This window comes from Sphaerodactylus townsendi, linkage group LG12 (genome assembly GCF_021028975.2).
Source record: "Sphaerodactylus townsendi isolate TG3544 linkage group LG12, MPM_Stown_v2.3, whole genome shotgun sequence".
Lineage (NCBI taxonomy): Eukaryota > Metazoa > Chordata > Lepidosauria > Squamata > Sphaerodactylidae > Sphaerodactylus > Sphaerodactylus townsendi.
Window position 1 is genome coordinate 24309260 of NC_059436.1, and position 12136 is coordinate 24321395.

Consider the following 12136-nt stretch of genomic DNA (forward strand, 5'->3'; position numbering starts at 1 on the left):
AGGGACTGGAGCACCTTCCCTATGAGGAGAGGCTGCAGCGTTTGGGACTCTTTAGTTTGGAGAGGAGGCGGCTGAGGGGGGATATGATTGAAGTCTACACAAAATTATGCATGGGGTAGAAAATGTTGACAGAGATAATTTTTTCTCTCTTTCTCACAATACTAGAACCAGGGGGCATACATTGAAAATGCTGGGGGGAAGAATTAGAACTAATAAAAGGAAACACTTCTTCATGCAACGTGTGATTGGTGTTTGGAATATGCTGCCACAGGAGGTGGTGATGGCCACTAACCTGGATAGCTTTAAAAGGGGCTTGGACAGATTTATGGAGGAGAAGTCGATTTATGGCTACCAATCTCGATCCTCCTTGATCTGAGATTGCAAATGCCTTAACAGACCAGGTGATCAGGAGCAACAGCCGCAGAAGGCCATCGCGTTCACATCCTACATGTGAGCTCCCAAAGGCACCTGGTGGGCCACTGCGAGTAGCAGAGAGCTGGACTAGATGGACTTTGGTCTGATCCAGCTGGCTTGTTCTTATGTTCTTATGACATCGTTACACTAAATTGTCACCACGGAGAAAAGGAGCATTCAAAGAAAGATGGTTTTCTCTTTCTTTCCTACTGAAGTAGGGCCTTATTTTTAGTTTTTAAATTATTTTTGACTTTGCTGGAGCCCTTGAGAATAGAATGAAAAAGATACACTGGAAGACAAACCATTTCTTTTTGGGTATGGTTTTTTTTAAAAAAAATGTGTGTAAAATTCTTTGATTAGCACTCAAATAGGGCAGCATCTATACATAAATAGCAAACTGAATGCCCTTTTCCCCTCTCTCTACACACACGTATTCTTTTACTCTGCTGCAGCACAGGGGCAAGAAGAACCTTCCAGCACATCTTCAGAGGAGAAGGTACATTTCAGTTTCCCCAAAAGAAACCACTTTCCTTCCTGTGTATACATTTTTCATTTCTACTTTTTGCACCAGTGCTCCAGTAGAGTGAAAAATATGTATATTTAAACTAAAAGAGCAGAACGAGAAAAAAAAAGTGTGTCATGGGCAAAGCTTGATGACACCAGCACAAAAATACTTTGCATTCTAGTTTTTTTTCCTGCCAGAAGGCAACAAAAAAAGAGAACCCACAAAGTGACAAAGAAAAACGGGATGGGGATATCTGAAGTAGGGGTGGTGATTTGGTAAAAACTGAATGAAACTGAACAGGAGGTGGTGATGGCCACTCACCTGGATAGCTTTAAAAGGGGCTTGGACAGATTTATGGAGGAGAAGTCGATTTATGGCTACCAATCTTGATCCTCTTTGATCTGAGATTGCAAATGCCTTAACAGTCCAGGTGCTCGGGAGCAACAGCCACAGAAGGCCATTGCGTTCACATCCTGCATGTGAGCTCCCAAAGGCACCTGATGGGCCACTGTGAGTAGCAGAGAGCTGGACTAGATGGACTCTGGTCTGATCCAGCTGGCTTGTTCTTATGTTCTTAATGTGGACTTGGGAAAGGGGTGGGGGACAGCTTCAACTGAATGGACTCCAGCATTCAGTTGAATCTCTCTCTCTCTCTCTCTCTCTCTCTCTCTCTGTCTGTCTCTCTCAGCCCCCGTAGTTCGAAGATGATGGTTCTGCCTGGCTGGGTCTAGCTTTAGAAGAATTAATTTAACTGCATTCCTTTCTAGTGGTAGAAGGGCCATGAACTCCAGAACCATAAGGAAGATGGTCAAATTCTCCATGAGCAAACATGACCCCTCCTTCATACAATCAGAGATCCCAGCCAGGCCTGGGATTGCTGCTGTATTTAAAAAAGTCATTTTCCAGTAAGCTGTCGTTTTTTTGTACACAACTTCTTAACATCCCAAGACCTAAAAACTGAGCCATCCTTACAAACAGGCTAGGAAAATACTGACGGCTGCTATCCTGAGCTAGTACAAGGGCAGGATATTCTCAAAGTGTAAACTTCGTTTTGGGCGGGAAGGAGACTTGTCATCGCCTGACCTCATCAGATCTTGGAAGCTGAGCAGGGTCAGTGCTTGGATGGGAAACCACCAAGGAAGGCTCTGCAGAGGAAGGCAATGGCAAACCACCTCTGCTTCTCACTCGCCTTGGAAGTCTTCTATGTCTTGTCAGCACTTCACACATACAAATGCTTTGTTTCAGATTTCAGTAATTCCAGTCCTGTTCCATTGCATTACATCTCTAGGGACTTTGGTGATGGGTGGGATATACCTTTACAGAAATAAATAAAATACCAGGGACAGCAGGCCTCTTTAAATCAGTTGCTGGGGAATGTGGTCAGGAGCATGCTGCTCCAACCCTGCTGCTTCCAGGCAGGCTTTTGCTCTGATCCAGCATGGCTCCACTTACATTCTTATCAGAGATCTCACCCCACTGACAGCATTGACTTGCAATAAGTAATCTGTCTGGAGCCTCAGTGAGAGAGGTGGATTATTCATCAAGAAAACAAAATAAATCAATAAATGTCCTGGCCAAGATCTCGGGGAGAGAGTCAGGGTGGGACAGAAAGAGACCAGAGAAACTCTTCATGCTTCTGCACATTTCTGCCCTTTGCAAGTGAAAGCCAAAAGCCCCCGAAGTCCTTGCTCAGGTGCTGGCATTTTTAGCCCTGGAAGTAGCACGAGGATGGGGGTATTGCCCTTGTCGGACAGGACTCTTTAGCCAAAGCCTTCCTTCGGCACTCCAATTCCACAACCACACTCCTCAGGGCTCAACAGCTCCGGCAGCACGGTGCTCAATACTGCACAGCTGATGCTGCTTAATACCTGGGGCACCATAGAAGCAAAGTACTTAAGGAGCGCTGAGCACAGGGTGGTTTATTGCAGTGATTTAACACTTCTGTTCCACAGAGCCTTGTTTCCCTCTTCCTTGTTTAACTATTTTTTGCTAAGTTATGTAGACCAAGGTATTAAAACACTCTGTTTGGGCAAGGGGGGTGGGAGAGGCCACACTCTGGCAGAGCAGAAGTTTTTCCTCTGAGCCTTTGAGCAATAAAAACAGAAGTCTGATGGATATCTCTTGCACAAGCCCAGCCTGGCTGTTAATTTTCACGCATTCAGATTTAAGACTCTCTCCTAACAAACTTTAAATATTTCCAAAAGGATATGCATTTTTTAAAACTATGGCCATTTCCTTTTCCCTGCATCAAACTTTCATGTGAGATGTAGTGAGAGTCTGCAACTGTGTTTGGTATTCATGCTCGAACTCTGTGATATTGTAAGGGGATCTCAAACTTTGGCAGAGGCGGTCCCCTCTGGGCAACAGTAATTCCATTATTGGCAGAGGGCAACAAATATTAATGGCTGTATCAATACAGAATTAGCCTGTAACCACCCACGGGCAGGAAGGAAAGCCCCACTCAAACTGTCTCCTCTTTACAAATCACTAGCATCTGCTTAGCACAGCCATCCTGACCTCACCAAAACATCTCCTTCAAGATAATTTAAGAACAATATCCGTCATCGTTCTGTACTGCCTGCAGAGAAAACCACATCTCTGGCAAAGTCCCTATTTGGTTGAGTGCTGATCGATGCAATTTGACATTTTCAGGATGCTAAAATACAACCGAAAATGTTGATAATAGACGCGGCAGTTTCTTTCTACTGCTTGCAACAACCAGTGAGAACTCTTGACATCAGAGAGTTCTACAACTAGTTGGTCTTCTTACTTGCTTCCTCCTCCTCTAATTCCTTTAGGTACTGCTCTCATTAGTGCCCTAGAAGCACCTAGCAGAGGAAGACAGAGTGATGGGAAATGCTCTGGGCTCTCTGGATGAAAAAGTGTGCGATGTAAGAAATAACCTTTAAAAGCCCCCTTCTAGATTCATTTTTCGAATACTATCATGGGAACCTGGTACAATACCCTTTACAATGAATGCAGAAGCAAAGGGCTCGGGGGAACATATTAAAAAAGCCAGTCACATAAAGCTGGCCCAGAAGATCTTGAGATGATTTCCAGACCTGGCCAACAGCTTTAAAAAACTGCTTTCACAGGGCTGCTGTCCTCTCCTGTGAAATACATGCTTTGTTTATCCATAATAACCCAGAGAGGTTGACATGGGGACCGGAAAGCACCAGGAACTGATAATATTATTCATTAGCCCAGCCTGGCATTAAGTGTACTACACCTATTCTAATTTATTGATGGGCTATTTAAAGCCGGTGTTAACCTGTTTGTCTTGTATTATAACTGAATTTGGTCTCTAATTTAAGCGAGTGAAATTCAAGGAGCTCATCGCTCCTCAATCAATATGTTCCCCTTCAGTGACCCATTTCAAGATAGCTTCATAAAAAATAATGTATTTTGTTTTAATAAATTTAATCACTATGACAGGTGCTCAATTTTTATTGGCTGCTCCTGCAGACATCTCTTTGCCCGAGAACAAAGCCTTGCTTACAATCAATAGTAATTGATTAATCAGCATCCCCTGTGAACAAAGGTGCTAATCAGTTTTTGATTAGTTAATCAAACTACACGGAAAGACTACACGGGTCCCTTTTGATTGCACCGTGTTCAACAACATTTGTATCTGGGGCAAAGTCTTGACAATGGGAAACGCCTGGCAGGAACACGCCGAATTAATGCAACTGCAATTGTTTCACTTGGGCACAGATGAGGATACCTGCAAAGCTGCTGGACAAAGGGAGGGAGGGAGTGAGAGACGGGCCACAGCTCTCTTCAGCCAAACCCCAATGATAGAACCACAGAACTGGAAGGGGCCGCAGAGGCCATCTGGTCCGACCCCCTGCTCAATGCAGGGTCAGCCGAGAGCACCCCAGACAAGTGTTTGTCCAGCTGCTGTTTGGAGACTGCCAGTGAAAGGGAGCTCACTACCTTTGCTGTAAACTAGCACACAGTCTTCTCCTGTGTTGCTCCTGGGGCTCTGGAGACAAGGGGGGAGGGGCCCCTCTGGCTTAGTATCAAGAGGCTGAAGAGCCTCAGAGCTAGACCCTGGCTGGGGAATCTCTGAGCTTGGACCTGGCTGTGGATCCCAGCCTGAATGCTCTGCCTGAGCCTCTGGAGCTGGTCCGGCAGGAATTACTGACTGCTCAGGCCCTGTGTTTACAGGGAGTGCCTGGGAGTCTGGAACCACAAGTGTCCCCTCTTCTCCATCTGAGTCTTCCTCCCAGTCAGACCAGGCTGAGCCATAACAGTGACAGCCCTTCAAATACTTCAAGAGAGCCACCATGTCCCCCCTCAACTTCTTCTCCTGACTAAACATTCCCACATTCCTCAGCCTTCCTCTTAGGGTTTACTCTCCAGACCCCTGATCACCCTCCTTGCTGTCCTCTGAACTTGCTCCACGCTGTCCACATCCTTCCAGATATGAGGTCTTTTTGCCGTGACGCTTGATGGTGTCAAAAAGTTCAGAAAAAGCCAGCGGTTGTCACAATCAGCCCAACTAAGCCAACCTAATTCCAGTGCAAGGGAATTGTGAATGGCGAGGCCATATCTGTGTGCAAGACCAATCCATTTCAAAGGGGCTCGTGTGGAAGGGCCTCGCTAGCATATCTTCAATGTGACCGTATGTCTAACAGCTGCAGCTGCTCGGTTCTGCTCAAAACAGCAGAAAACCAACACTAATGTAGGATGCCCAGAGCAGCACTAGAGCTCAGAGGCTTGTTGGAGTGGCAGGCAAGGACATCAGGAACGGGATGAGAGGGATAGATCCTTCTGGAACATTGTGACAGGCCACGGAAAACTTTTCATGACAACCTTCAAGCCAATCAGAAACTGGATATGTAGTCTGGTGTCACAGGATGGGCGTTCACACGACACGATGAAGCTGGCTTGTGCTGCATCAAGTCTATCAAGATCAGAACTGTCTACTCGAGACTGGCAGCATCTCTCCAGGTCTCAGGAACAGGTTTTTCCCATCATCTACTGCCTGGCCATTTTAACTGGAGATGCCGGGGACTGAACTTGGGACCTTCTGAATGCCAAGTAAAGATATTGAGCCAAAGCCCCTCCCCCAGCCACTCAAGTAAATCCTTCCTGGTGGTAGTGTGTGAACCAAGCTTTAATTCAAGCACTCAACCTGCGGTACATTTTCTACTGGGTATAACGGTGGGCTATTCAGCCACCCTAGAAGTTCAATTGCATACACTCCCCCACGCTCCAGTAATAGTTTCCAACCTTGTACAACACACATCTCACATGAAGACCCCGTTGGCCAAATGAAGTCACCTGTGTCATGACTGCTGCGCCGTATTGTTCATTGTGCCAACTGCTGGTGTGGGGTGATTGAAGTTTCATTTTAGTGTACTGGATCAATCCTGTATGAAGGTGGAAAATGTACTGCACTAAAGATGGAGGCCCCTGGGGCCCCCGACTGCTCTCTCAGAAGTTAAGCAGATTTGGCCTTGATTAGTACTTGTGTGGGAGACCATCAAGGAAGTCCAGATGCAGTCAATGACCAATGGCCACCCCCCCCCCTCCAATTCATCTCTTGACTTGAAAACCCTCCAGGGTCACCATAAGCCTGCTGCAACTTGATGGCAAAAAAAAGAGAGACGTGACAAGACGGTCCCAATCCCTCCCAGCCCTTCTGCCTCAGACGCAGCATCTCCCACCTCCCAGAGTGCTGTGAAGCCAAAATGGGGAAAGCCCCTTGAATGCAATCCTGGAGGGAGTGGAGAGAGACATACAGGCTACAAATGTGATGATGATCAAAGAAACATGACCATGGGAGAAGGAGCTACTGGTGTGTCACACGTCCAGCCTCCTGTGGAAAGCAGGCAGCGCGGAAGCGTCTGGTGTGCATGATAGCCATGACTCTGCCGCGCCCACCACCGGCAGCCCCAGCCTCCCAGCCAAGCTGCCCCGCCGCTGCCACGCAAACCCAGCATCCTCCTGTGGTTTACACAAGTAACAAGATGCTGTTGGAACCATTCTCTGACTAGGATAAAAAAGTATTATTTCCACTGCAATTACCTGACAGCCTGAGAAGAGCATTGACAGCCCTCTGCCTCCCACCCATCCCCTTTTCTGGGGTGGTGTGCCACCTGGTAAAAACCTGCATTGATACGGGAAGAGGGAAACCCGGGGGGCGGGGGGGAGATGCTCCCAGGGGTGGGCCTTTGCAGCTGATTACCTGCTCTGCTGTCATGGAGCAGTTGTGAAGTATAGAAAAACACAGAAGCGCACAGAAACACACAGCCAGGATGCAAACAAGGTGGAGAGCAAACCCACAGACTGAGCTGCCAGATTGGCTTCACCTGAAGGCCGGCCCCTTACCTGAAAGGTCCGCATAGTCCAGCTCCTCGGCAGAATTGGGCAACTGAGTAAAGCCTTACAAGCAAAAAACAGACTCATTTTTCTTTGTGCTCCTCAAGGAACAAGAAAAACAAAACACTTCAGAAATGAGAAAGAATTTCTCAGAAAAAGAACCAGCCGGCGGCTGTCTGGCAAAGATTGCACTCAGAGGAACTTGCAAAGAGAGGTTCCCCAATCAAGGAACTTTTTTTGGCCCCTTTTTCAAACAACCAATTGGCTGCCGAAGACTTCTCGGTCTGCACCACGGCAAACACATCAAACATGGAGAACATTCAAAATCACTCATTCGCATCTGCATGCAGCCCCCCTCTCCCAACAAAAACATTTATTGTTAAAAACACCAAGACACTTTGGGAAACAATTCTTTGTCAATGGTATATAACCTAAGAGGTAAAACTGTATTCTAGGTTTCGGTGTAAATTTAAATCCCTGGCCAATGCCAGCTAAGATTGCCTGTTATCAGTGCAGAGAGAGATTGGATTGCACTTTTCAAAACTACAGGAACAATACATGGAGACTGTGTGTTGCATTTTCACGGAGGGGGAAAAAAATCTGATAGGGAAGGTCTTAGAAAAATCCCAAAAGCAATCTGTTTCTGGGAAAGTCACCTCAAAGCTGATAAAACCGCTTCCTGAAACCTCAATCAAATCAAAACAAAACAACCCTCTAGATTTCACAGCCGCCTCCTTGTGAAACAAAAAAAAAAGTTTTTGGTAGAGATATAAATCGTTTTTTAAAATTTCTTAGCCAAAGGCTAAAAGGAGATCCCTGCAACTTGGGAGATTAGAGAGCCTCAAGGGCCAAGCAAGACAAGCAGAATCCCATGCCTGCCCCCCACCCACAACATTTATCCTAGAAGCAGCCTCAAAGGCTGCAAGAAAGAGCCCTCAAAGGATGGGCTGTGGAAATGGCAGCTGTTTTGCCTGCACAGGGTAAAAGTCAGCCTGAGGTCCATATTTTTGCTCTTGCAGGGAGAAGGGCGGTTTGGGCAGGCCAGTTGAAAGCCTCCACCCACGGCTCCTCTCTGCTCAGCCAGGAGCTGCTTTGTTTTGTTAGAAGTCGAGAGCAACATGGAAAACAGGCTCTCTCCAAGAGGGGCAGAAACGATCCACAGGGGCACTATTGGGCTTTGTTGTGTGCCCAGCTGAGATGCTGAAACATCTGGACTGCAGAGCCCAAGGAAAGCGGGCCACTTGGCCTCCATGCCAGCCTTGTGCAGACAACCTAGAGCAGTGGTGGCAAACCTTTGACACTCCAGATGTTATGGACTACAGTTCCCATCAGCCCCTGCCAGCATGGCCAATCGGCCATGCTGGCAGGGGCTGATGGGAATTGTAGTCCATAACATCTGGAGTGCCAAAGGTTCACCACCACTGATCTAGAGAGATGGCTTGAGCACACAGGCTCCGACCCCGGCACCATTCCTGAGCCATCCACACCCTGCCGATTACGGAGAGGGCATGTGTATGGCCTTGCCCTCTGGACATTAGCTGTGTGTGGAGGGAGGGTAGCATGCTCATGTTCTCATGGCCCACATGGGCGAGGTGTCCGCAGAGGGCTACTGATGGTGTTCACAGGGAATTCAGGAAGAGTTGCAACAGAGGTACTGAGGTGGGCAACTGATATGCAGCCGTTTTTACTAGGGATTGAAATTCGGCTGATGTTTTTATTGTCTGCTTTTTCTCTTCATGCCAAGCCACCCTGTGGGTCCTGATGGCGGAAAGGAAGTCATGAGTCAAGAAAATCTTTCATCCAACTTCTCCTTCTGCACCGAGAGGAGCAACCCAACGGGACCCCCTGACATTGCCCTGAAAGCTGACCAAAGCAAAGACTTCCTGGGGCCAAGATCATCATCATCCAAGAACAGGAAGAAGACAGCACCAATCAAAACACACCTTTTGAGGATGAAAAAAGAAAAGTCAGAACTTCCATGGAGCGGAACTTGGGCTGCGGCTGCCAAACACCTTGGCTAGGGATAAACGGTACTAAACTAAGAGCAGGCTGGAAACACCAGCTTCTGGGATACTTGAGTGCAGAGATGTTGCTATTCAGAGGTGAACCAACCACCATCAGGTTGGCTGCTTGGACAAGCTTTTCTATGAACCCTCATCAGTCTCTAGTGATAACAGTTGTGTCCTCCACTGAGGCGACCATCCAAGTAACTTGGCTAGTTGTGTCCCCATTCCATAAATAATAAATAATAAGCTTGTTTTTGTTGTTACACAATTATTTGCTTCAGTATAAGTGTGAAAGCATCTGATTGTAGGTATCTCCAAGGTGGGGCATGCATGAACCTCACCATAAAGTTTCTCCATGAGATGCTGGGAATCTTTCGGGGGCAAGTCCCTCTGACATGAACACGAGGTTGCTTCTGGATGGGATGACTCTGTCATCATCAGAGCACAGCACATTTTTGGATGAGTGTGGGTGAGCTAAGCAAAGTCAGCCCAAGTTAGTACTTGACTGGGAGAGCATCAAGGAATTCCAGGGTTGATCCGCAGAGGCCGGTAGTGACAAACCACCTCTGAATGTCTCTTGCCTTGAAAGTCCCTTCTGGGGTCACCATAGGTCAGCTGAGATTTGATGGCACTTTAGACACACATTATGGGGTGAATCTCGTCTTCCTTCTGGTTTGCAAATGGAGAATGAGCACTGGAAGTCTGCACCTGGCTCATCACTATGAAACTATGAAAGTGAAATCTACTGCTCCCATTATATGCTGCAGAACCCTTCCAGAAACGGGCCATTACAGATGTCTCTAGAGCAGAGGTGTTCAACTCTGGCACTTCAGATGTTCATGGAGTACAATTCCCATCAGCGCCTGCTGGCATGGCCAATTGGTCTAGTTAGTACTTGACTGGGAGAGCATCAAGGAATTCCAGGGTTGATCCACACAGGCCGGCAGTGACAAACCACTTCTGACAACTCCCATCAGCCCCTGCTGGCATGGCCAATTGGTCATGCCAGCAGGGGCTGATGGGAGCTGTAATCCATGAACATCTGAAGAACCAGAGTTGGACATCCCTGCTCTAGAGCTACCCATCATGCACAGGACTGAAATACAGTTATTCTAAATGTCCTATTTTTAGCCTCCTAAATGGTGTCTTTTCAAGGTGCTTCCTTCATTTACTTAAGGAAACATTTGTTTTCTTACAAGTAAAAAGGGCCAAATTGCATTTTTTTTTTGCACAGCAAAGAATATTTTATCTTCCCCCCCCAAGGAAACTTAACAGGCCAACTGTTCTAGTTCTATCAGCAAGTGACAGACATGAAAATGTCACCGAGCTGCACTAGAAATTGTCAGGAGGCAACGTCATGTGCCAAAAAATCATGCCTTGAGCTTTCTCGTCGTTTTCTGCTTGATACTGTTAAAAGGCTCCCTCTTTTTTGATGGGACAGCATTCACATTCTCTTGCATTTTTTTCTGGATAAGGAGAGAATTAACGTACCTACGGTATACAGCTGTTCTGTCACATGGATCTGAAGACTCTCCCGGGTTTGAGCACAAATTACCCAAAGACTTGCAGCTAACTGATTATGCTAGAATGGAACTGGTACCACACCTAACTGCATGGTTTCGCAAATGGGTTTTCAGAACAGCAACGTATCTTTCTTAGAAAGCAAAACTAAGTATCAAAAATATTCCTCCCAACTTGTACACAATGGATTTATCAGGTCATCCATACATCAGCTTGTTCACTTCCTAGAGAAGGTGTGGACTTCTGAACAAGACTGAGTGGTATCTGAGAAAAGGAGGTCGAAATTACAGTACAAATTTGGAAATTCACTCTCTGTGTAAACATATTTAAGCCACGGCAAAGTGGGACCATTTTGGATTGCCAAAGTGGGGAAAGCAAAAGTTCTTCAGGGCCTAGAATTCTTGCCCGGGACCTGGAAATCATCAGCTGTGTAAAAAGGCTGAGAACAGGAATTCCGCTGCCTTATTGTCAGGATTCACCAGTGCGGCTTGCAAGACAAGGGCAGCCACGGCCTCAAAGCAACTCCAGAGCTCTTCCTTTGGTCTGCTCCATAAAGGGCCAGCTGCATGCCACATGTTCACAGTAAACCTCCTGTCAAAACAATGATCAGATGACCGGAAATAGCATCAGAAAAATGCCAGAGCAGCCTTGGTGCACCAGACCAAAGGTCCCTCCAATGGAGCACCTTCTGCCATATGCGAGGGAGCCGGATGACCCTGAGAAGCTGACATCCAGGGCAAGGCGGCAACAGCCACACACCCTACCCCGCCCCAGCTGTTGCCCTCCAGCAACTGGTTCTGAGAAGTATTCTGCCTTCCAACCACAGAGCTTCCCGTGTAGCCACGGTGGCTAACAAGTGTTGGCAGGCATAGTCTCTGTGCAACCCGCCATTCTGACTTGCATCAGGTTGAGCAGTTGAGAACAACCTCGTTTGTTGAATAGGCTTGCACTTGGCCCACCTGTAGGCACTCCCAAGAAGAAAGAACCAGAACACAGGGGAGCCCAACACAGCTGCTAAGCAAAAATGAAGGCCTCAGGCCGGTTCAAGCGTGACGATGCCGATTTCGCTGGGAGGTTTGTTGAGGGGCTTGCTTGGCACCAGATGCTGCTCTTTCCTTCGGAGCTGCTGTGACTCTTCATTCACTTGAACCTTTGGCTCTGGTCAGAGGCCTAGCCTGCAAACTGCTTTGCGTCCTCCTTAATGATGAGCAGAATGCTTAAGAAAGACGGACGAAGGCTGCTGCCTGGGCAGGACAAAGGGGGCTTGTCTTCCTTTCGCTCTATTCCCCGCCCACCCCTACTTCAGCTTTATCAGGTTTGAGGTTGAGAGAAATTTCCCACCTTGCTCAAGGAGATGCTG

General features: G+C 47.2%; 1 protein-coding gene across 13 annotated transcripts in view; it reads right to left on the reverse strand.

Moving 5' to 3' along the window:
- CADM1 (cell adhesion molecule 1) overlaps window positions 1–12136 on the reverse strand; it is a 318560-nt gene that overhangs the window by 13518 nt on the left and 292906 nt on the right. For 5 of the 13 annotated variants that reach the window (XM_048512892.1, XM_048512889.1, XM_048512895.1 and 2 more), the window contains one exon: window positions 7259–7312. The exons of the other annotated variants lie outside the window; for them this stretch is intronic. In XM_048512892.1, the coding sequence (XP_048368849.1) occupies window positions 7259–7312 (54 nt within the window). The remainder of the gene's footprint in view (window positions 1–7258; window positions 7313–12136) is intronic. 13 annotated transcript variants of the gene reach the window in all.